General features: G+C 39.3%; 19 protein-coding genes across 19 annotated transcripts; 12 read left to right on the forward strand and 7 right to left on the reverse strand.

The window, feature by feature from the left end:
* Positions 1–35: 35 nt before the first annotated feature.
* NEMIN01_1357 (uncharacterized protein) lies at positions 36–437 on the reverse strand (the record flags this gene model as incomplete). Its single annotated transcript, XM_051477299.1, has 1 exon — positions 36–437. One exon carries the CDS (start codon positions 435–437, stop codon positions 36–38), a length of 402 nt encoding a protein of 133 aa, XP_051333259.1.
* An 80-nt stretch (positions 438–517) lies between these two features.
* On the forward strand, positions 518–1,207 carry NEMIN01_1358 (tRNA (uracil-5-)-methyltransferase TRM9; the record flags this gene model as incomplete). The annotated part of the gene is made up of 1 exon (XM_051477300.1): positions 518–1,207. The coding sequence occupies one exon, from the start codon at positions 518–520 to the stop codon at positions 1,205–1,207; it is 690 nt and encodes a 229-aa protein (XP_051333260.1).
* A 361-nt stretch (positions 1,208–1,568) lies between these two features.
* Positions 1,569–2,351, forward strand: NEMIN01_1359 (hemolysin III; the record flags this gene model as incomplete). Its single annotated transcript, XM_051477301.1, has 1 exon — positions 1,569–2,351. One exon carries the CDS (start codon positions 1,569–1,571, stop codon positions 2,349–2,351), a length of 783 nt encoding a protein of 260 aa, XP_051333261.1.
* Positions 2,352–2,362: 11 nt separating this feature from the next.
* On the reverse strand, positions 2,363–3,322 carry NEMIN01_1360 (uncharacterized protein; the record flags this gene model as incomplete). Its single annotated transcript, XM_051477302.1, has 1 exon — positions 2,363–3,322. One exon carries the CDS (start codon positions 3,320–3,322, stop codon positions 2,363–2,365), a length of 960 nt encoding a protein of 319 aa, XP_051333262.1.
* Positions 3,323–3,343: 21 nt separating this feature from the next.
* Positions 3,344–4,489, forward strand: NEMIN01_1361 (ATP-dependent RNA helicase; the record flags this gene model as incomplete). Its single annotated transcript, XM_051477303.1, has 1 exon — positions 3,344–4,489. One exon carries the CDS (start codon positions 3,344–3,346, stop codon positions 4,487–4,489), a length of 1,146 nt encoding a protein of 381 aa, XP_051333263.1.
* A 493-nt stretch (positions 4,490–4,982) lies between these two features.
* NEMIN01_1362 (uncharacterized protein) lies at positions 4,983–6,830 on the forward strand (the record flags this gene model as incomplete). Its single annotated transcript, XM_051477304.1, has 1 exon — positions 4,983–6,830. The coding sequence occupies one exon, from the start codon at positions 4,983–4,985 to the stop codon at positions 6,828–6,830; it is 1,848 nt and encodes a 615-aa protein (XP_051333264.1).
* A 36-nt stretch (positions 6,831–6,866) lies between these two features.
* Positions 6,867–7,202, forward strand: NEMIN01_1363 (small subunit ribosomal protein S26e; the record flags this gene model as incomplete). The annotated part of the gene is made up of 1 exon (XM_051477305.1): positions 6,867–7,202. The coding sequence occupies one exon, from the start codon at positions 6,867–6,869 to the stop codon at positions 7,200–7,202; it is 336 nt and encodes a 111-aa protein (XP_051333265.1).
* Positions 7,203–7,566: 364 nt separating this feature from the next.
* NEMIN01_1364 (anaphase-promoting complex subunit 8) lies at positions 7,567–9,132 on the reverse strand (the record flags this gene model as incomplete). The annotated part of the gene is made up of 1 exon (XM_051477306.1): positions 7,567–9,132. One exon carries the CDS (start codon positions 9,130–9,132, stop codon positions 7,567–7,569), a length of 1,566 nt encoding a protein of 521 aa, XP_051333266.1.
* Positions 9,133–9,416: 284 nt separating this feature from the next.
* NEMIN01_1334 (uncharacterized protein) lies at positions 9,417–9,668 on the reverse strand (the record flags this gene model as incomplete). The annotated part of the gene is made up of 1 exon (XM_051477276.1): positions 9,417–9,668. The coding sequence occupies one exon, from the start codon at positions 9,666–9,668 to the stop codon at positions 9,417–9,419; it is 252 nt and encodes an 83-aa protein (XP_051333236.1).
* A 28-nt stretch (positions 9,669–9,696) lies between these two features.
* NEMIN01_1365 (peptide chain release factor subunit 3) lies at positions 9,697–11,004 on the reverse strand (the record flags this gene model as incomplete). The annotated part of the gene is made up of 1 exon (XM_051477307.1): positions 9,697–11,004. The coding sequence occupies one exon, from the start codon at positions 11,002–11,004 to the stop codon at positions 9,697–9,699; it is 1,308 nt and encodes a 435-aa protein (XP_051333267.1).
* A 369-nt stretch (positions 11,005–11,373) lies between these two features.
* NEMIN01_1335 (uncharacterized protein) lies at positions 11,374–11,622 on the reverse strand (the record flags this gene model as incomplete). Its single annotated transcript, XM_051477277.1, has 1 exon — positions 11,374–11,622. One exon carries the CDS (start codon positions 11,620–11,622, stop codon positions 11,374–11,376), a length of 249 nt encoding a protein of 82 aa, XP_051333237.1.
* A 107-nt stretch (positions 11,623–11,729) lies between these two features.
* Positions 11,730–13,568, reverse strand: NEMIN01_1366 (uncharacterized protein; the record flags this gene model as incomplete). The annotated part of the gene is made up of 1 exon (XM_051477308.1): positions 11,730–13,568. The coding sequence occupies one exon, from the start codon at positions 13,566–13,568 to the stop codon at positions 11,730–11,732; it is 1,839 nt and encodes a 612-aa protein (XP_051333268.1).
* Positions 13,569–13,642: 74 nt separating this feature from the next.
* Positions 13,643–14,767, forward strand: NEMIN01_1367 (uncharacterized protein; the record flags this gene model as incomplete). Its single annotated transcript, XM_051477309.1, has 1 exon — positions 13,643–14,767. The coding sequence occupies one exon, from the start codon at positions 13,643–13,645 to the stop codon at positions 14,765–14,767; it is 1,125 nt and encodes a 374-aa protein (XP_051333269.1).
* A 160-nt stretch (positions 14,768–14,927) lies between these two features.
* Positions 14,928–15,332, forward strand: NEMIN01_1368 (uncharacterized protein; the record flags this gene model as incomplete). The annotated part of the gene is made up of 1 exon (XM_051477310.1): positions 14,928–15,332. The coding sequence occupies one exon, from the start codon at positions 14,928–14,930 to the stop codon at positions 15,330–15,332; it is 405 nt and encodes a 134-aa protein (XP_051333270.1).
* A 705-nt stretch (positions 15,333–16,037) lies between these two features.
* On the forward strand, positions 16,038–17,498 carry NEMIN01_1369 (uncharacterized protein; the record flags this gene model as incomplete). Its single annotated transcript, XM_051477311.1, has 1 exon — positions 16,038–17,498. One exon carries the CDS (start codon positions 16,038–16,040, stop codon positions 17,496–17,498), a length of 1,461 nt encoding a protein of 486 aa, XP_051333271.1.
* A 181-nt stretch (positions 17,499–17,679) lies between these two features.
* NEMIN01_1370 (uncharacterized protein) lies at positions 17,680–18,690 on the forward strand (the record flags this gene model as incomplete). Its single annotated transcript, XM_051477312.1, has 1 exon — positions 17,680–18,690. The coding sequence occupies one exon, from the start codon at positions 17,680–17,682 to the stop codon at positions 18,688–18,690; it is 1,011 nt and encodes a 336-aa protein (XP_051333272.1).
* Positions 18,691–18,881: 191 nt separating this feature from the next.
* NEMIN01_1371 (uncharacterized protein) lies at positions 18,882–20,375 on the forward strand (the record flags this gene model as incomplete). The annotated part of the gene is made up of 1 exon (XM_051477313.1): positions 18,882–20,375. The coding sequence occupies one exon, from the start codon at positions 18,882–18,884 to the stop codon at positions 20,373–20,375; it is 1,494 nt and encodes a 497-aa protein (XP_051333273.1).
* Positions 20,376–20,792: 417 nt separating this feature from the next.
* On the forward strand, positions 20,793–21,194 carry NEMIN01_1372 (uncharacterized protein; the record flags this gene model as incomplete). The annotated part of the gene is made up of 1 exon (XM_051477314.1): positions 20,793–21,194. One exon carries the CDS (start codon positions 20,793–20,795, stop codon positions 21,192–21,194), a length of 402 nt encoding a protein of 133 aa, XP_051333274.1.
* Positions 21,195–21,567: 373 nt separating this feature from the next.
* On the forward strand, positions 21,568–22,554 carry NEMIN01_1373 (uncharacterized protein; the record flags this gene model as incomplete). The annotated part of the gene is made up of 1 exon (XM_051477315.1): positions 21,568–22,554. One exon carries the CDS (start codon positions 21,568–21,570, stop codon positions 22,552–22,554), a length of 987 nt encoding a protein of 328 aa, XP_051333275.1.
* Between the last annotated feature and the right edge of the window lie 10 nt (positions 22,555–22,564).

The raw sequence follows: 22,564 nt of genomic DNA on the forward strand, positions 1-22,564 counted from the left end.
AAGAACGCTTCTAGTTTATTTTTGTTCTGCCAATGTTATACATCTTCCTTCTGCACAAAATCAACTATGTTGTTGTTGATGGGATACACTTCATTGCATGCCACACACACAAGGGATCCATTGTCAATTTCTGCACTAAATAAAATGTTTAAAAAGTCGGTTATTCTCTCCTGAGAGAGCGTAGACTGCAATGAGTCTCCATCTAGGATGTTTTGAAGCTCTTCTGCAGATATGTTAAAAAAATCTGGAGAAACGCCTTCGATCGTGCACAGTCTCTTTATTTCGTCAAGAATAACTGGCAAAATAAATTGGTTTGTGTTCATGTCCATCGAACAAATTGTGTCCTTCTGTGCCTCCATCAGCTCAAGGTCTTCTTTCTGAAGATCTCTCAGCTGCACCTTTACGCTGCACTCTCCGGGAACGAGATAGCTCAGCATGCGGCAAGATTGTTTCTTACACTGCAGCAATAAAAGAGAAAATATTTTCATGGCTTGGGCTATTCGAAGAATATTTAAGAATGAAAAACTTCGAAAAAAAACACGTTCATGCTTTCTACGAAGAGTCTTCAAAAGAGTTCTCTGCAACAAGATACAAAATGTGGCCGAAGGTGGAGCACTTCTACAGCAAATATGTGAAAAATACCGATGTGATACTTGATGCCGGATCTGGAAACGGCAGAAACACGCTGCATCCTCTGCGCACCGTGTCCCTGGACTATTCAAAAGGCCTTCTGGGCATCGCCAAGGAGAAACAAAGTGGAATGATGTATGCTCGGCACGATCTCGGTGATGTATTTCCTATTAGGGCAGGCGTGTTTGACATCTGCATATCAATAGCTGTCATACACCATCTGTCCACGAGCGAGCGGAGAGAAGCATCGGTGCGGCACATGATTGAGTCTCTTAAGACAGGAGGGCACTGCATGATCTATGTGTGGAGCGAGTCCCCAGAGAGCAAGCCGTCAAAGTTCTTGAGTATTTCGAATATCAGTAACCCAGGCATAGAAAAGATCGACAATCTCACAGGAAATGATGTTTTTGTGGGGTGGAAAAGCACAAACAACCTAAACAGATACTACCACTTGTTCAGAACGAACGAACTTGAAGACATTATTGCTAAGTGTCCTGTGGAAATCCTTGAGTCGGGAAAGGACCATGGGAATTATTATGTAATATGTAGGAAAACTGCAAGCACCAACAATAAATAATATCTTAGACCACTATTAACCTATTCTATCGCTTTCCTTACTCTATTTTCCATTGTGTTTTATTTTTAGCTGTTTTTCTCAATGCAACTGCTAGCTTCTGATTTTATCTCTTAAATATGTCATCGATGCGCTTTGTAAGCATTTTCCCAGATCATAGATAGTACCAAGAGATTAATTCATTTAGACCATTGCAATGTGATAAGTCTTCTTTATGCATCCAAATTATGGCTAATTATGTTCTGTATGTGTTTAAAAGAAAATAAATATGGTGTTTGTTCAATAAAAGAATTTCTTCCATATTGATTTTTTGTTTATTTTCGTGCAGAAGTTGCTAATTTAATGAGAGGATTATTAAATTTTTATGGAGATTGAGGATCCTTTGAAGAGGAAAGAAACAGAAAAAATAGAAGAAGCACAACAAAACACAGCGCTAGATGAAATTACATCGGACGACTGCACCGATTCATCATCTGGGTACTTCAAAAACAAACTCAAGCCATACTGGAGAGGAAGAGTGCACAGGATAGCCTTCTACACCACTCTCTGTCTCTATGTCATTTTGATGTTTACGCTGTCCATTAGTAAAATATATTTGTCAATCTATTTTGCATCTCAGCTAATTTTGTACGGAGTAAGCAGCACGTACCACATGAGCAATTGGAAAACCAGAAGAGCAGAAAAGTTTTTCCAAAAGCTGGACCACTCTTCGATCTTTTTGCTGATATCAGGAACACAGACATGTGTTGTAGTTGCACTGAACGAGCTGTACAAGACAACAGCCACAAACCTACTCAAGTGGCTCCCGGTAACGTATCTATTGGCCGTAATTGGAATTCTGAAAGTTTTTCTCATACAAACTGTTCCGCGCTACATCAATGTCATATACTACATAGTGCACGGTGTGTCAGTTGCTATGTTCATTCCTTCTGTATACATAATAAAGGAAAGGTTTCTAGGGCTTCTCTGTGCGATGGGTGGCCTTGTCTACATAGTTGGAGGCGTAGTGTATGGAGTTAGAAAGCCCGATCCCTGGCCATTGATATTTGGATACCACGAAGTGTTCCATGTTTTAACGGTCGTTGCTAACCTGCTTTTTTTGGCAACTATAATATGGGCGGACTACAAAGTGTTGTACATCAAGTGATCTGGTTGTATTTATTCAAAACGTGTGTGTTTATATTTCTCTAAATCAACTAATAAATATTTTGTGTCTTCTGTTTCTCTTATTTTTATCAGCTCTTTTGTCAGAGGGTGTTTAAGTACATCTTCTATGGTTATTGTTTTATGTGCAAAAATAGCCACTTTCTTTTCTATGAAGTCCTTCTGGAAAGACTTCTTGTTTGAGGTGATGGCGAGTGTGAATATCGCATGTGCTGCCTTTATTACCTCTTTTTCTTTCTCCTGCTCCATTTTTATGTATTGCTCTCTTCTCTCCTGTGCTCTTTGCTTGATTCTATCCAGAATAGACAGGGCTTTCTTTGTAACGGTTATTTTTGGTCTTTCTTCATTTTCTCCACTTACATCCTTACTCGGTATGCTAATGGGTGTTAGTTCTATGTTTGGAAGAGTAGTATTTGTGTCTGCATGTAGAAGAGGGATGGCATCATCTGTTAGTAGAGTGGACTTGAACTCTTCATCGTTTTTTAACAGATGGTCTATCTCTAGAGCCATTTTTGAGTCTATTTCTGTTGTGTCCATCTCTGAGTACCTGCTGCGCACCCAGTCAAGGGCCTTTTTCTCGCAGTGCATGAGCCTGTTTTCTATTTCCACTTTTGAAATAATAAGATTCACTTTATTTTTAAACTGCGAGGACTCGTATGTGTATATTTTTCCAAATATGTGCAGTATCTGGCGATAGTGCATTTCCTCCACAGGCTGCTTGCAGAGATGTCCTACAGTCTTGCAGACGGACTCAAGAGAGTTTGTGAGCCGCTTGGCTGTGTTGAATGAAATGACAGAGTCTGTCAGCGTAATAACCCGAATGAGAAAAAGAATCGAGCTGGGCAGTCTACTGTCGCGCTGCCCGCTGGTCAGATGCCTCCATTTCAGATATCCTGGAATTTCGCTGTTTTTTGCCGAGCGATGCGAAGTTTTTTTGTCTGGCATATGTACCATAATCTAATTTGAAAATTTTTCATGGCAACACATTCTGAATTTGAAAATATTGGCTTAAAAGAAGAAGTTTTGAAGGGAATATTTGCGTACGGATTCAGCAGCCCCTCGCAAATCCAAAAAGACGCCATCCCATCGATAGCTAGCGGCGACAGTGTGGTCGTGCAATCAAAAAACGGAACGGGAAAAACTGCCACATTTTTGCTTGGGATGCTCCAGAAAATAGACACAGCAAAGAAGGGCATACAGGCGATTGTTGTCTCGCCCACCAGAGACCTTGCCATGCAGACATTCGCTGTATTTAAAGGTTTGTCGCAGTTTATGCCGATAAAAGGGTGCTGTGCTGTTGGAAAAGATAAGAAAGTGGCAGAAAACATCAGCGAGCTTGCTGCATGCGCTGTTCTATTCGGGACTCCTGGGAGACTGCTGCAGCTCGTCAGAGAGTCTTCCAAGTCATTTGCAAATTTGCACATGATTGTGCTGGACGAGGCGGATAGAGTACTGGACGACGGATTTGAGCTGCAGGTTAAGTCTCTTTTTGATAGGATAAAACCGCAGGAGCCGCAGTTTGTCTTTGTGAGTGCCACTCTGCCAAATGAGGTAACGGAAATGTTGAAGCTGTTTTTGGACAGTCCAAAAATGTTTTTAGTCCCACAGGAGAAACTTGCTCTTTCAAAAATATCGCAGTTTTATGTCAAGACCGCGCAAAAAGAGAAATTCAATGCAGTTTGCAACATTTTAGCAAACATTTCCATATCGCAGGCCGTTATATTTGCGAACAGAAAGGAAACTGTAATAGAGATAGGAAAAAAGCTGCTGATGCACGAATTTCCTGTCGCTGTGCTGCATGGATCTTTAGAGCAGACAGAGAGAAACAAAAAGATGGGCGAGTTTCTCAGCGGGAAGTTCAGAATACTTGTGTCCACAGACTTGTCGTCGAGAGGAATAGATGCTGCGCATGTAAATCTGGTTATCAACTACGATCTTCCGTTCTCTTCAGAGGAATACCTGCACAGGATAGGAAGAGGCGGCAGGTTTGGAAAAACATCCAGTGCCATAACGCTGATAGATGCAGAAGAGTATGCGAGTGCCCAGAATATATGCGGAGTGTTTGGGAAATCGCTTCAGAAGTTCAAGCTCTCATCCACCTCCCATAGTGGCACAGATTAGTTCTGCAAGTAAAAAAGATCTCTTCTTAATCTAGATAGAAGGAGACAGAGTTTTGTTTTTGCAGAGGTTTCAGATAAGAATCTATTCTACATTCTCGAGCTGTGTTAATAACTTGTAAAACTACAGCAGAGAAAGCTGAAACAAAAGAGATTATAGAGAGCTGCAGACAGGGTATGTGCTTCTTGTGTTGGCTGTGCTGATGACCATGCGCACTTGAATCTGCTAATAAATCCCTGTGTGCTGTTTATTATTTATTCCTCTAAATTTTTTAAAATTTAAACCAAACATAAAGCGTTGTTTAAGTCTGTGCGAGCTATAAAGAATGCCTTTGGATTTTTACACTTTTTATTTTGAATCGCACCAAAGGCCCCTTCCATCACTGAAAACAAGCCATCTCTTGCAGAAATAAAACGAAAGAAACAAAGTAGCAAATCAAATATATATGAAACAAGGTTACACTGAGCATATAAAAGTGCAGAAAATAACGAAATGTATGTCTAAGAGTCTTCAAGGAATGGAGCCTGAAGAAATATTAAACAACTTCATATTCAAGAGCACGGTAAGGATGTCTATACTCAGCAGAGAAATAAACAAACTGCGAAGTACCGATGCACACAGAGAAAAAGAGTATAACGATCTGTGCATAGCCATTTTAAAGCATGCAGACGATACAAGAGTCATTTTGCACACAATAGAGAACCTCAGCATCCCAGTGGAGGAAAAGATCTCTCTGCGAGAGTCGGTGAAAATGATTAATTTAGAGAGTGTAATTTACAGCATGGGGCACGCCCTTATTGAAATGAAGGGGCTGCACTCTGTGTCCAGGATAAATACGTGTTTTGTTCGGCGGACAAAAAAGTTTTGGATTGACTTAGATAACATTGAAACAGTGTTTGGCATGATCATTCCCCATCTTCCCGTGTACATTTTTGGGGACGATGGGAGCGGAAAGATCTCGTCCTTCATTTCCAGCGTGTACTTCGACACCAATCAGTTCTACTTGTATGATAAAAGAATTAGGAGAGACCAGGGCGCCAAATCCCTTAGAATTAGAAGCTACGGCGAGTCGTCAATCATATCCTATGTGGAGCTGAAAACGCACGAAGATGGGTGGACAGGCGAGAGAAGCACTAAGAAAAGATTTCTGGTGCACACTAAACTGATTCCCGAACTCTCCAGCGGAGTTGACATCTGGGAAGAGATTAAAACAATTAACTCGGACGCAGAGGCATTTAATCTATATCAGGAGGTGATTGATCTAATAAGAGATTTGTCGCTAAAGCCCGTTGTCAAGACCGTGTACAGCAGAACTGCCTTCCAGTTTCCCGAAGACTCTTCCATCCGAATATCTCTGGACACGAAATTGGCCATGTGGAATGGAGAATGCGGCAAATCTTTTCCGTACGCTATTTTAGAAGTTAAGCTAGAAGAGGGAAACGAGAAAGACTGGATCCTAGAGCTAATGAACAGCCCGCTAGTAATGCCTGTAGATAAATTTTCAAAATATTTGCATGGGTGCTCAGTCCACTACGACACAGTCCCCTCCATTCCCTACTGGTACAACCAAATAATTGTCCCCATTAAAAGACAAATTGATCTGGAGCACAGCCCTACTGCAATTCCAAAGCTTTCCCATTTAGAAGACGAAATAACGGAGATAATCCAAGGGATGAAAGACCACAAAACAGTTCCCCAGGCAGAGCATGTATACCAATGTACCAATACTTCAGCAGAGCAAGGGAGCTCAAGCAGCTCAAGCGGAGATTTTATATACGAAACAGATCCGAGACAGGGCGCAGACTCCCAAAGAGAGCACCCCACCTTTGATTGCGCAGAACAACAAACAGCACAGAATCCAAACAGAGGGCAGAATGAAATACAAAACCTAAATATAAACAGAGAAAAAACAATGAAGCCAGAAGAAAATAACTCGCAGGAAAGCTTCTTCCAGCCCACAGCGCTAAAACAGACCACAGGACAGGCCATCCCGTACGCAGCTTCCGATAAGCCCATTGCTGTCCCCGTGCGCATTGAGCCAAAAGTTTTTTTTGCAAACGAAAGAACCTTTCTCTCGTGGCTGCACTTTGCCATTTTTATCGGGGGGATAGGAGCTGCTCTGATGGGGCTGGGGGATGTCCAGGCCGCGCTCTCTGGGGTGTGCTTCGTGATAGTTTCCATCATATTCTCGATATATGCCTTATATTTATACATCTGGAGAACAAAAAAAATCAAGGAAAAAAACGCAGGCCCGTACGACGATGTCCAGGGCCCCATCATTCTTGTCGCCGTATTCCTGTCCGCCATGGTCACTTCTGTCTTTTTTAAGTTTCCGCTGAAATGAGTGCTACAAATAATTTTTTCATTTTTCACCCCAGCAATGACTAAAAAGAGAAGAAATAATGGAAGAGCCAAAATGAACAGAGGCCACACAAGAAACATTCGGTGCGAAAATTGTTTTAGATGCTGCCCAAAAGACAAAGCAATAAAGAGATTCCATATAAGAAATGTAATAGACAATGCATCCTTTGATGACATTAAGTTGGCATCCGTATATGAAGACTTTGAAGTCCCTAAGTTCTACTACAAACTAGAGTACTGTATTTCTTGTGCTGTTCATCAAAGAATTGTTAGAGCCAGATCTTCAGAAGACAGAAAAGACAGAACAAACCCTTTCATGAAAAAGAGAATGAATCTTTTAAATGCATCTGCATAATAAAGAAGCAATTTTATTTGCATTTTCCGTTTTATTAATTTGCTTATTTATTTAAAAGAATTTATTTGCACTCTACGGCTGGTTTAGATACTTTAGCTAGTGGTTGTTTGGTATGGTGGCAGCAGAGATAGGAGTGTTATGGCATCTTTCAACTGATCAGAAGATCATCAGGGCTAGAACCAGGAAATTTACTCAGAATTTGTATGAAAAAACTTGAAAAAATGCTCTTTCAATGTGGCATGCATTCATTTTACGGTCTTCCTAACCATTGCTATAAAACAACTGAAGAAACAGAATGCTCATTGTTATTTATGCATTCTCCAAAACCCTGAACAATTTTTCTTTAATAATTTATTGACTGACACTAGTTGCCTATTTTACTTTTAAGAATAGTCAGGGATCTGCGCCATTCTAGAATAGTGCTGGAGTCCACAGAGGGCTCTAGCGACTCAATTAGTCGCTCCAATGTTTTCATGTTTATGTCGGGGCTTTCAGCATCCTCTGAGTTTGAAAAGGATATTCGTATGTACTCCATGTATTGTTTCTTAAACTCTTGATTATTCTGTCTGAAAAACAAATCTCCAAGGAGGCACAGCGCTTTCATGCTCCCCTGCTCTACACACTTTTTGTAGCATCTGATAGCCTCATCCTCTCTGTTCAGCTTTTCGAAGCACTGCCCAAGCCCTTCGTATATCGAGGGAGTGCTTGGCGACAGCTCAGCACACTTTCTGTAGAAGTGCAGGGCATATTCGTGCATTTCAATCGCGAAATATATCTGTGCCATGCTGAGCCACACTCTATAGTCATTGTAATTCTTTTTTATGGCCAAGTTGCACGCTTTGATCGCAGAACACGTGTCCTTCAGATGGAAGTACTCCTGTGCTACAAATATATATGCAATATCGAACTCTCCGGTAAAGTCATCGTGCAGTATCTTCTGAAACTCTTCTATGCTGCTGATGTGGTCTGATTTTAGCGCCAGCAGATTGCCTGATACGTAGTTGTAGATGGGAAGATTTCCAAAGTGATCAAACACTTTGAAAAGCAAGCTCGAGAGTCTTTCTGTGTCTTTCAGGGAGTACAAAATGTTTGAGAACTGGTCAAAGTTGTTCCAGTCGTGTGTTTTTTCCATCACTCTTTCCATTATTTCCAGTGCTTTTGTGTTCTTCTTGTAGTGCCCAAGGACAAGTACAATCAGCGACTCTTCATACACAGATATGTCATCTGGGCGCTGTTCGTACTCTTCTATGATCTTCTTCAGGGACGGGTGCAGTATAGACTTCTTGCATCCAATGTACAAAGTAAAGACCCGCCGCATCTTTTCGTCCTTTATTGCTTCAAACACCTCGTTACATTCTGATATGGTAATTATGTCAGCCAGGAGCTTGTACACGTCCCAGAAGTATGGAAGAGTCTCTATGAGCAGGAAGAGCATTTTTTTGAAGTTCTCTGGGGAGATGTGCTCTTTTTTAGAGATAATCAGAAGATAGAGCAGAAACGGATCTGAAAGACTTATAGATCCTTCTGTGTGAGATGTGCCAGAGGATGCTACTACTTTCTGGAGTATCTTATTTACACTTTCGTCTTTGTACTTTACTCCATTCACGGTAAATCCTGCTTCTTTTACATTCTTTATCGATGAAAGAATACAAACCGAATAGTTTCGCAGAAAGACCGCAGAACTGCTGCAGCATCCGCAGTAGTTATACGCGATTGCAGGGTCTTCGTCTGGACAAAGCAGCACAGAGTATGCCTGGTAGTACTCACGCATCGAGAACAGGTTCATTGCTCTGCTCAGCTTGGAGGAGCTCGTGGAGTAGTTGAACTCTTCTGCTATATCTATCTTGAACAGAAACTCTAGCGGATCGTATAAGCACCGAACAGACAGCTCTTGTGCAAACATTTTCATGCCCTCTCTCAATTCTGTCATAACTCAATATTAATAATAATTTTATTATTATACAGCCCACGAAATTCTAATTTGGAGAGTCGAAACACAGTGCCAATTTAAAATTTAATTTCAGCAAAGGTTGCAAGAAAGGAGGGAGAATAGATAAAGATGGTTATAATGCAAAGTATGCAGCAATATCTCTGCTGCAGACTGCGAGATTGAATGTGCATAAAAATCTAAAGATGATAAAGAAAAAGATAAAAGATAGTAAATGCCCTAGCTAGGAATAAGATAGAGAGTAGCTGATTGCCCAAAATACATCTTTATTCTGCTTCCACGGGGATGCCCAGTGTTTTGTACTCTCTGCACACTTCTTTGTGTAGGAGCGTGTTTATGATTTTCAGCTTCTCCACCAGCTCTGAAACTTTCGAAAGCTCTTCGCTCTTTTGTTTTATCTGGTCTTCCAGCAGCTTCACTCTTTCCTGGAGCGACAGTATGTCCTTCTTTTGGTCTATTTTGCTCTTCTGCTCTTCTTCTACTCTTGCATCGTTCTTCTCTTGTTCGTGGGATGGCATTGCTGTATTTCGTCTATTGAAAAATTTACTACTTTCTTTCTTTTATTTTTAGGACTTTTCCAAATCCAACGGTTCTTGTTTCGTCTCGCAGCGTAAAAATGCCGGTTCTTCTGTTTTCGGTGTGCACCTCCAGCGGAATAGGAGAGTTCACAAAGATCTCTCCCATGAGCTTGTCTCCTGTTTTTGCAAACTTAACCTTTAATATTTTTTCGTCGCTTTTTTTGTATAGGTCCCCTATTGTAACAGGCACCTCTCTGGCGCCCATGTGCATAACCGCAGAGTATCCCTTTGTGATCAGCGACTTTGCATCCAGTATGCTCAGCGAGCCCATGAAGTAGTTTGAGTCTTTTGTGTCAGAGTAGTCCAGCGCAGAGAGCACATCTCCGGGAAATATTTCATCGCTTTCTTTCAGCTTTATTCTGGCGGTTTCTCCTGAGAATACTTTGTCTATTTCCTCGTCATCCCTCGTGATGGAGATCACAGACACTTTCCTAGATCCTGGGAAGAGTTTAACCTGAGACTTTTCCAAAGTTCCTCTTTCCACTCTCACAGTTATAAAGTATCCTCCCATCTCTTTTGACGCATCAGTCACTGACGCGTACATTAGCGCACTGTTCTCTCGGACTATATTTATTTTGTTCAAGTATTCGAAGAATGACACTCCTTTGTACCACGGAGCCACTTCGCTTAGGTTATTTTCTTTTATGTTGTATCCGAGGAATCCACTGATGGGCATGTAGACTACTTCATTCTTTCCAAAGAGGGTGTGCAGCAGTTTTTTAGTTGATTTGATAATTTGGTTGTATCTCTCTTCGGACCAGCTGACTGTGATGTCATCCATCTTGTTGATTAGCACGCATATCTTCGATATCCCCGATGCCTTGGCTAGGTATATGTGCTCTCTTGTCTGTCCTCCCTTCTCAAATCCTGCTTCAAACTCGTTTTGTCTCGCAGAGATGACAAGCACTGCTATGTCTGCCTGGTTCACTCCGAGTATCATATTGGGAACGTACATCTTGTGTCCTGGGGCATCGAGTATCTGAACCACTGAATTCTCTGTCTCAAAGTATGCCTGCCCTAGCTCTGTTGTCTTGCCCTTGTCTCTTTCCTCTGGGTTGCTGTCAAGTGCCCAGGAAAGATACCAGCTTTCTCTGTTCTTTTCCTTCGACTCTTTTTCGTACTTTTCAAGTGTTCTTTTGTCTATTTTCCCTGAGAGGTAGAGTATCTGTCCGCCTGTCGTTGACTTACCTGCATCCACGTGCCCTATAAACACTATGCTCACATTCTTTTTCTTAATCGATATGTTTTTAAGTGATTCTGCTAATTGCTCTTCCATGGAATAAAATATTCTAAAATATTTATATGTGCATAACTGTCTAATTCTCAAGCAGGCAGACAAAGAGCTAATTTCTATTTCCTATCTACTAACTGAATGTTTGCCTACCATTTAGATGTATCTCCTACTAAAATAGACATATTACTCTATATAGCCATGCTAACTGCTACTTCTGCAGTATATACGGCTCCTAGCTAAGTTCTGTTTAGAACAGGCGCAGACTCTTTCTGTCTGATTTATTCGGACTATTTGTCCATTGGCGCACTTTAGAATCGCAGGATGAGAAATAAAACAGTGTGGAAGCAGCTATAGCTGTGCTGCCTTCACGGAAAAACTCTTTAAATCTATTGTCTCTTTGTATTATTTATTCTATTTGAGTGGATTTAAAGAAGATATTCTTTCTCCATTTCTTCTATTTACTAGAATGTCTCGGTATATCTTGTGGTTTATGTTCGTACTGTTTAAAACATACTCTGAAATTGGCACACTCTTGTGGCTGGCACAGACTTCTGCAAGCTCTGCAGGGTGTTCTTCTGCTTTTCTTACTTTCACTCTCTTTCTCTTCTTCTCCTGGTGCTCGTGTCTAAATATTTCATTTTTTACTTCCTCCACCGCCATATGCAAATTTTTATTTCTTTATTTCTATTATCTTAACTGACGGCTACAAGCTGTATGAGTCTATCTGTGGAATGTGTGGGTTTTATTCTAGTTGTACTTTATTTTAATTATCCTTTTGTCAGCTGCATCACCTTGCGCTTGAGAGAATATCCGGCTATTGTTATCAGCACAAAGTATGTGATGAACAGAGTGATCATCGATGTCCTAATAGACACAAATCCATCAACCAATCCCTTTAGCCTTGGCGATACGGTTGTGTCTCCCTGGTAGTGCAGCTTTATCATGATGTTGTACGCGTGTCTGGGGGGTGATATATACTGCAGATATTTCAGCCCTGAAAGTATTGAGTCTGGCTCCACGTCTGTTCCTGTCAGCATGTTTATGAAGTATGCAAGAGCTGGGAACAAAGCCAGCGCAATTTCTGATGTTTCTACAAACGAAGAAACTAGCACACCGAGCGCATGCGCTGTGGCTCCCAGGAGAAGACACCCGAATATATGGCTGATGCTTCCTATTCCAGAGAGGTAGAATATGATTGGAGTGCCCACCAGCGGATGCATTGCGGTAATGGAGAAGTCAACCACCAATTTAGAAATGAAATATGGAAGGAACGTGTAGTAGTTGGATCCATACTCTTTCAGAAAAATCTTCCTGTCCGAGAAGAGAATTGAAATGGCTCCGTACGAGAAAGACCCAAAGGTAGCCATTGTTATGGTCCTGTAGCATCCTATGACATTTGTCTCTATTTGGTATGCCTCTTTAGCTGGTATGTTGTATAAGAATAGCCCTGTGATAATTGCCACGAACAGAGCATGACCGCACTTAGCATAGAGATACTTTCTATTTCTAACGCTGCACAGAATAGTCCTAGATGTTAATACTTTAATTTCGTACAGAAATGAGGACAGCGTTGTTTTTGGTCTATTTGTGTCAAATGCTTCTGTGTCTTCTGCTCCGCTGAGCCTTATCGGGGGATATGCTGATTTTGGCATTTTATCTAGGATTCTGAACAGGTGGTCAGCTGGGTTTGTGTACTTGGGACAGGGTATTCCTATCTTTTCCAAATAGAGTAATAGATCAGTTGGAGAGCCTGCATACGCTATGTACCCGTTTTTCATCAGAATGATGTTGTCAAACATGTGGAATATGTCGGAAGAGGGCTGGTGGATGGTCATTGTCACTAGCATACCTAAACTGGCAAGATTTTTAAGATGAATAATCAGTGATTCTGAAGTGTATGAATCAAGTCCGCTAGTTGGCTCATCCAAAAAGAGTGTGTCCGGGAGAGAAACCAGCTCTTGCGCGACTGATAGTCTTTTTCTCTCTCCCCCAGACAGGCCTGCAGATCCCTCCAGCGGGTCTCCAATCAAAGTGTCTTTGACATGCGCCATGCCCACCTCTGCGAGCAGCTTATCCGCAAGCTCTTCTGGGTTTTTCTCTTCCGGTGATTTTAGCCGTATGGTGTACACAAGCATCTCTTTTGCAGTCAGCGAAGGATACAGGTGGTCCTCCTGGTGGACATAGGCTATTTTCTTTCGCAGCTCCTTCTGGCTTATCTCCTGTCCATTCAAAATGATTTCTCCCGTTGTTTTCTGCTTTCTTCCAGATATTACCTTCAGATACGTCGTCTTTCCTGCGCCAGACGGGCCAAGTATTGCTGTCATCTGTCCGCTTTTGAAAGAGTGTGTGACTTTCTTTATGATGCCTTTGTATGTTATGTCTTTGAAGGTAAAGTTGTTGACGGGTGGCTTTTTTCCGTATATGAGATCAGATGCCTCCAATGTTTGTTTGTACAAATCATCTGCGCCATTTGGATCCCTCTCAAGCTCTGTTCTCTCTACGTATGGGCGAGGGATTGCGCTTATTTCTGACTGTTTATTTATCTCGTCGTTTTCCATTTTTGTATGTGACTCTGTATGTGGCTGTGTATCTACTATATGTAACATATTAAAATTTTTCTGAAAAATTTATTTATAATCTCTTCAGTTAATTAAACTAGTGGGTTTGTTTGTTTGTTTTCATGTACATTTCTGGAGCAGAAGAAAATGCCTTGCAGGACACTCCGGCATTTGGCAGTGCGCACGTCTCTGAAAAAAGAACATTTCTCTACAACGGCGAAACCGTGTGGGTTGAGGGGGTTTTTGATGGCGTAAAAATATCTACGTACAGCTCTGGGCCCTTGAAGTCTTATCTAGACAACATAAATGATGCACACTGCGCTAATGCAAAAATAAATGAGACCAATAAAGACGCTGAAAAATCTGCAGCAAGTGGCCTATCGAGAGAAAGCGCGCAGATTGCTGAGGGACAGGAGCGCAGATCGTCTGAATACATCAGTGGAAACAGAGCCTACTACATTCCCTGCGATGCGGAGTGCATTCAGTTCGACTACCTGGAGTTTTCAAAGACCTCAGACTGCTCTGAGACATATTGTCTTTCAAATGTAATTAACAACGCAGAAGAAGTCATTCTGAAGACAGAAATATACAAGGTAGTTCCTCCTGTCCAGGTAATTGAGAAGATACAAGGGAACTATCTTATTGTGACCGTTATCCCGGACAAATCGCTGTCGCACGAAGCACACTCCAAGTCAATTGTGAGCATAAATGGAGTGCGAATGGTGTTTAAAAACTCTTCATACAAACTAAAGCTTCTGAAAATACCTGATTGGAGCCAGCCCGTGCGCATTTCTGTGGACTTTGAGCAGGTGCACTACTCGAGGCCGTCTTCACTCTCTCTCCCCGCAGATTTTATGTATTCTATTGGTCTGAAAAGGGTGGATGAAAAATACTTTGTAAAGCTGACTCTGTGCAGACTGCTAGCTATATCGTACCATATTGTGATTTTGAACCCTCTTCTGCAAAGCTCTGAAGAAGAAAGAGCAAAAGATAGCACAGAAGAACCTGATCATACAGAAAAAACACCAAAAAACAATTCAATAATAAAGCTGTCATCTGAGCACTCGGTGGATATTTCCGTGCTAGATCTGGAAGTAGGCTCTTCTGCTTCTGAAATCACAATAGACTCTCCAGACGCAGTTACTGAGCTTCTTTTAGAGGTGAGAAAAAAGAAGAACTCTGGCAAGGTGCATCTGTTTGCCATCAAAGTAAATGATTATCCGATTGAGTTCTGTATAAAAATGTAATCAGGATGCATATGACATAATCTACTCTGAGTGAATGATGGAATAGAATAGCATCTAGTGTGCTGTGTGTTTATTTTCTGTTCTATAAAAATAATATGTTGGATTCAGTGGTTTGTGCGAATTTTAAAATTTTATTGAATTTCAATTTTTAATTGTCTTAATGAACAGCAGCGTGTATAAAAATACATCTGAGCATGTGGTCATCGATCTGCTAGACAGATTTGAGAGCGAAAAGTACACGGAGCTTGTAGATCTTGCATGGGAGATCCTGTATAGCGTAATTATACCGTTCAACACAGAGGATATACACACCGTGCTCTCTAATTACATAGTTGTACTAGCACAAGCTATCTCTGTGCCAAGCGTGTCTGATGAAGTAACCAAGATACTGTCTATTGTAGATTTAATAATACACCCGAGAAAAGGCACTATTATAGAAGGAAAGTACGAAATTGATGACTTGGTTGAAGAAATACCCTCAGACACGAAAGAGGAGCCGTTTGAAGAAGAAGACTCCAAAGAAAAGAGCACAAACAAAAAAGTAAAAATAGACATTATAGAATAAATATTTAGTTAGTTACAGTAAAGCTTTTTATCGTTAAATCACACATAATCAATCTACATGCATGCCATATAGGGTTTTAAGCTAGCTTCCAGTGATGGATGTGCATTGTAGTGTGTTTACTGCATTATCTGTTTTTCATTGAAACTATCACATAAACAAACAGTTTTTATTGATAAATATAGCCAAGAGACTGTATATCTAGTGAAATTAGTAATTTTATCTTGGATTTTATTTTAGTTGCCAGCAAAATCTTTCTCTACATTCTAAACATGTAGAATTTGTTTTAAATAGCCTTTTCGAAAAAAAGAACATAAAATTTATTTATTCCTTACACATTATAGCACTGCACAGCAGAGAATATTAAAGATAAGAGACTGCTACTTTAGCTGATAATCTTTGAAGAAATGAGAGTTCTAATACGCTACATCATGTTAAACAGTATATACAAACAAGAGCAGTTTATATAGCCATTTATCTTAGTTTAGACAGATAATTGCTGCAAGAAACTAGAATGTATAGGCGTGTTTATGAGATGTTTCATGATGACTTTGCTAGATGGCAATGGATGGGACCTTTTTTCAAAATTAGGCCTGTACGCTCTGAAAGTGTCCTCCTTTGTTTGTTGTGCTTAAGAAGGTAACCATGGAGTGTTTATGGTAATGCTGTTCAATCTATAAATAGAACTTAGAATCTCTTCATCATAAAATGAACAGCAATTTAGCACACACTGTAGGAGAAAAAGACACTTCCGTTTCCCACAAGTTTAAGAAGTATTTTGGATCAATTAAAAACAGAACAAAAGGCATGCACAGGAGCGCAAAAGCAGCGATCAGGTATCCCTTTAAGAAACTGAGCGCTATAGTGAAGATGTGCAGCACAAACCAAAGTGTATACACTGAAGAGCCCAAGGAAGAAGTTGCCCTCGTCTTGATTCCTGTGAGAGACAAGCCAGCCACCACAGCTGGAGGTGAGTCTGGCCCTGAGACCCCGCAAAAATTGGCAGCGTGCAGTGAAAAAGCAAAAGAAAAAGCCCTTAATCTCAGCGGAAAGAGCATAAAAATACTTGAAGATGCTGAGCTCTTTGTTAAAAAAGTTGAGAACATCCTGCAAAAGGCTGCGCATATGAGAAATGTCTCCTATGCCCCGATTCTCCTCCTTTTCTATCTTAAGCAAGAGAAGTACAAGATTTCAAGCGAATTAGAGCTGGCTGAAATGATTTTCCATACGTCAGAAGAAGATGTCTTAGATGGAAAAAGTGATTTGCATGATGAAGTGATAGAATATCTTGTAGCAGAGGGCCTAGAGCCGACAATCTGCATGAGCTATTGGCTCTCTTTTCAAAGATCGTTGGAGGAGGCGTACACATCGCTGTACAGAACAGTTTTGGACACATTGCTTAGTACGGACAAATGTAGCACAAAAACAAAGAAAAACCTTGTCTTCTACAATGCCCTGCTAAAACAGGTTAGAGACATCTTTTCATTCAAGTTGGCTGAGCTAGAAAAGATACAGAGCTACGAGCCTTCTGAGTCAGAGGTTTTTTCTGAGCTGGTAGAGCGGTTTCTTCAGTCTAAAAAAGTAGAAGAATTTCTAAGGGTAAATGAAGAAAACGAAATAAGCGGAGACGAAAGAGAAGATGGAGAAGAAGAAGAATACGCTTCTAATTATACCCAAGAAGACACTCAAGAAGCTCAGCAGGAGACTGAACAGAAAGCTGAATATGAGATTGATGATGAAATTAATGTAGAAGCTGCCCAAAATGCCGAGAATAATATTAATGCAGAAGCTGAGTGCGAGATCAGTGATGAAGCCCAGCAAGACATTGAACAAGAAGCTGTCTACAGTTCTGAAGGCTATCAGAGCTCTGAAGATATAGATGAATACGACGGCAGGGTATACGATCATGTGCTGCATGTCTATGCAGATGATGAAGTTGTATGCAACAACGACTTGCCAGATACTGCAGCAATTATGAACAACTTAATGACAAGTCCTCTTTTCAAAAAGCAAAGAGAAAAAAACATACAAGAGGGCAATATAGAGGAAAGAGATATTTCCAGCTGCTCTCCAGAAGAGCTGAGAGGAATAGATGCATGCATTAACTATATAAGACACGTTGGTGTTCCTACTCCGATAGCCAGGGGAATAAACTTTGATGAGCCATAGAGCTAGAACACCAATAGACTTATAGAACAAAGAGTTGGCAAATGTCTGAGAATTTCCATGTCTTTCATACAAATAAACTTTTTAATGATATACCACGTCTTTCATCTGTCAGATGTATCAAAATTTAATCTTATCTGGCATGACAATAAAGTATAAAGTAGGATAATTTTTTAGTAACAGAATGGCAGTAAATAAATTCGCAAAAGATAAGAAAAATAGCTATATTACACAGGATCTTACCAGTTGTTTGGACTTGTCTTGTGGAGTAGACAAAAGCTGGGACACAGAAGAAACAGATAAAAAACTACTGCCCCATCAGCCACTAGAAGAATATAACAATAGACGCATTAAGTCTGAAGAGCCAGATGACCAGATAGCATTGGATGGCACAGAAGAAGATCCTAAATGCACAAAAGCATCTGAAGTTGCCGATTCTGAAGGCCCAAAAAACAGAGAAAAGTGTAATGACGATTTTTACATAAATATAGACAGCTCTAATAATGACCCAAGTGGCCAGAATATGAATCAAACGCAAGCAATGAGACAGAATAGAAGAGGCATTCGATATGTACACCATGCATCTGAAAACGATCTAGCTAGTTGTCCATATTTGGGACAGCATATTTTGCTGTGCTATTTAAGCCTAGGATCTTTTGTCTCTGCCGCAGAGCTTTATCTATATCCTTATATAGACATTGAGAAAGCTCAGGAAGTCTATGATTTCAGATCCATATTTATAGACAATCCTAAATATTTAAACATTGAATGGATAGGTTTAATTTGTTTTCTGATAGTTATATGGGCTTATATAACGCGAAAATATAAACCTGTTGGTGCAGCTAACCCAAATACTTTTCTAAAAAGGCATGGAACGCTAGTTGGGTTTTTATTCTGGCTGGGATATCTTTTTCTGATAAGTTTTGTTAAACTATTTTTTGAAGAGTCCACTATTTTTGTTATGTGCTCGCTATTTTGGTTTGGCTTTCTTTATTTGATCATGCATTTATTTTTTTTCCTAGCATTTTATTTAGGAAATAGAAATGTTGACTTATTCGTAGTTAAAAGGTTCTGCCAAGGCGTTGTTACAATATTTATTCTGGCCTCTCTTACTTTATACTTCTTTATATCTGTGAACAACATAACTTTTTATGTTCTAGAAGCTAAGACATTTACTCCTAAGACTAACCAATAGTTAGTATTTGCTTGTATTCATGTACTTATTATTCTTAGGCTAGAACATCTTGGGAGAGACTACATAAAACTGTAGCCCAATAATAAACACCAATTAATTTAGTTCGTTAGTGATTGAATAGTTGTAACTGCTACTAATTGATCAATAAAATTTATTAATTCTATAAATTTACTGTTTTTACGGGAGCTATAATGAATAACGAAGTGGAACTAAATATAAAAATAAACTTAGATAAAATGGTACAACAGTTTATAGAAACTCGGAAGAATAATAGCGATGAAAATTTAACAGACAGTAACATTCTAGAGAGCATTTTTGATAACTCTATAATCGTAGAAGGAAATACTAGTAACAAAGAAAGTGCACAGTATGCTCTGAATATATTCAAGAAACTCATTTATTTAAATCCACTAATATATACAAATTGTGAGTATGATAGTAACAAGCTTATAGAAGAACTAAGAAATACGTCTTTAGATAACGAGGAGGAAGAACTAAGAAGTATATCTTTAGATAACGAGGAGGAAGAACTAAGAAATACGTCTTTAGATACCGAGGAGGAAGTTAAGCTTTATATATCAAAAATAGTGAATGAAGGGATACAAAATATGTCAGCTACCGCACCACGATATAAGATTAATGAAGATAACTATATAGACGAAGTAGAAGAACATAGTGAATCTACAATTTCGAGTTTTTTCAAACCAGATTCTACTCATGAGCATACAATAACGCTTAAAGGAAGTACAGATAATCCCAATTTAGATCAAATGCTGAAGAATTATTCTGATTATTTAGATGGACTTACAGATTATATTTTATATAAGAAACTTTTTAACACTACAGAAAAGCTTCAGGCGATTAAAGAAAATTATTCAGGTAATTTATACACTTTAAAACAGCTATACATTAGAAGAAGAGACAATGCATGTCTTATGGAGCACGGATTAAAGCTGTGCAGGGACATGGAAAGAGGGATTAAAGATAATTTTATAGAAGAAGAAGTAAAGCTGATTGCATCTATTGGAACATATAATAATGAAATTACTGCAGAAAGAGATGCGTTTTATAAGATACTAGGAACACTGTGGTACATGACAAACAATAACATCTCAATAGCAGATATAAATACTGATGGATCAGACGTGCTAGAAATAGATGACAGTTTAGAAGGCTTTATCAAGTATCAAAAAAATGAAAATCTAATTATAGATGGTAAAATGAATGATTTGGATAGAGAGATTAAGAAAGCAGGTGATGTTGTACTGAAAGAAGCACAAGACTATATTAAGTGTAATAAAAGCTCTTTTTCTAAAACAGAAGAGTATGAAACAGCAAAAAAACAGCTTAAAAATACTAAACAGAAGGCTGAAAATAATTTTAATCGATTATCAATTAAGAGAAGAAATGAAAAAGGCCAGAAGTTAAATAACGATCAAAATTCTCTAAGTCGCATATATCTTGTTTTACATTCATATCAAAGAGAGTATATAATAGAAAAAATAGAAGAACATGCAAAACTACATAATATAAAAACAAAAGTCAAAAAAACCTATACTAGAAAGACTTTTGTACTCTATACAATTCTTGGGTTATCCTTCTTAATGTTTGTTGGTTGGATTGTATTGATTACAAGTGATTTAGTTAATTGTATTTTATTTACTATTAATAATCTGACAGTGTGAAGAGAAAATCCTAGGTAGAAAATCAAACAGCAATCGCTGCCACTAATTTCCAAGTAAGACAAACTTATCTATTATTGTAAGTTTAGAACTGCAATAGTATGCAAGCATTCGCCAGTTTTTATTTTGGTCTATGTGACAGTTGAAAAATAGAACAAGTTTTATTGTGTTGAGCTCTAGAAGCTAAACAACTCAGAAAGTAAGATGAGAATTAAGAAGTACAATAAATCCTCATATACAACAACTTTTACTCAACTATACTCATTCATTATCTTTTCCTTAGATTGCTTATATCTATAAGAAGCACCATGTGCTCTCTGATTATATGCTCTTTATTGTACAACTGACTGACTAGTGCAGCTAGTGCTTAACTGCTAAAGAAAGATTTTTGGTTAAAAATTGAAAAATTTACAGAGTTGCATGAGCCAAGGATATAGCAAAGACATATACAGAGAATATGTTGCTATAATAGAATCTATTGGTGTAGAAATTCCAGAGGAGCTGGAGCTAGTGTACAAAAGATACATCAAAGAGCAGATGATGGAGATGCCATACTTAGACAGCTCGGTGATACGGATGTACACTTTGGTGTTCTTTCTCAAGTATGTCAAACAGATACAGGGCACTGCGAGATTCAAAGACATCTACTCTAAGCTAGAAATGCAGAAAAAGCTGATTACGCGAGCAATGGAGACTGTTGACATAGACTTTGGAGTGAAAAACAGCGACCCAGTTCTTGTAGAAGATTGGAGCTCGCTCTATAGCATGAACAAAGCTTGCGGAATGAGCATTATAAACACCAAGAAGGCAGAAAATAAGTAAAAATGTAACATAACGGATTTAGACCATGTTTTTGGTCTAATACAGCCTCGTGAAGATGCTAATTGAGCTCTTTTATCGAATATTGGAGATCTCATGCAAAGAATAAAAAATCTATTACTTTAGCTAGTTATTCAAACAAAGTTCTAGCAAGCAATTTTTCCGTTCTATTTTCTCTGGAGAACAATAATAAACAGTAGCATAGTAAACAAAAAGAATAAAAAAGTTTTCCATGCTTATATAAAACAGATGCAGTGCACTGCAGATGAATTCAGCTTTTCCATTTCTTTTCAAGGATGAGCATCTTCTAAAACAAACCTACAAAGCAAAAAGAAGCCAAGGATAAAGAATTTAATATCGAGTATATGTTTGTTGTATGGAATATTCAGGAAGGCTGGGAAGGCGCAGTGATGCAGAAATGTTTGTGGCAACAACAGAGCAGGAGCATATACAGTGCATAGACCAGGAAAATGCTAAAAGCTGGAAGGAAAGAAGAGAAGCCCTGCGAGAACAGCTTTCTTCTCTAAGCAAGCATTTAGCAAATGACTCTAATGATGCAGATCTAACTCACGAAGCGGCAACAGCAGAAGATCTGAACTACCACATAGTTGCGCCGTGCATCCAGCTGAGCAGCCAGCTAAGAAAAGGGTGTCCAAAGTACAAAGAGCTTCCTACGATCAAAGATCTAAGCAAATGCGACTTGATAAAATGGATGGAGGATTTTCTGGTGCTTTCCAGAAATAGAAAATGGGCCGGCAATGAGCTGAGAGAAAAACTAATGTCATACATAGACAGCAGGCACAGCGAGAGGATAAAAGATCTATCCACCGACAAAATAATCAAATGCCTGATCAAAGAAACGTACAAGCTGGCAGAGCTTCAAATGTACAAGAACAGGCTGAAAGAGCTAAAAGAAATTAATTTCAAGAGCCTGGAGCAGTACATAGAAAAGTTTGCGCATTTTCTTTCGTTTTTGGAGGTTACTTCGATTATCCACGAAGGGTCAGAAATGGCACTAGAAGATGTGGAGCTGTATGGGAAAAAGATGTTCTATGAAGGAGCGCTTGCAAAGAACAAAAAGGTCCTGTTCTACATGAAGGCTCAAACAGAGACACTCAGAAACATGGCAGGGTATCTGCTGGAAAATGAAGTCATTTTGGCTCAAGAAGCAAAAGAGCTAGTGCGTGCTGAAAAAACACAGTATCATCTTACCTTGGCCTCTGAAACGGTATTTCCCAAAAAAGGAGACCCGGGAAAGCTGAAGTGTGTTCTTCATCCAAAGGGCAACCATTTAGAAAATGAGTGCAAGCTGAAGAAGAAGATAAAGCAGGTGAACAAACAGAGCTTTCCTTCTCATTTATAATAAAAGCCGA

The sequence above is a fragment of the Nematocida minor genome, assembly GCF_024244105.1.
Source record: "Nematocida minor strain JUm1510 chromosome Unknown 7764, whole genome shotgun sequence".
NCBI lineage: Eukaryota > Fungi > Microsporidia > Nematocida > Nematocida minor.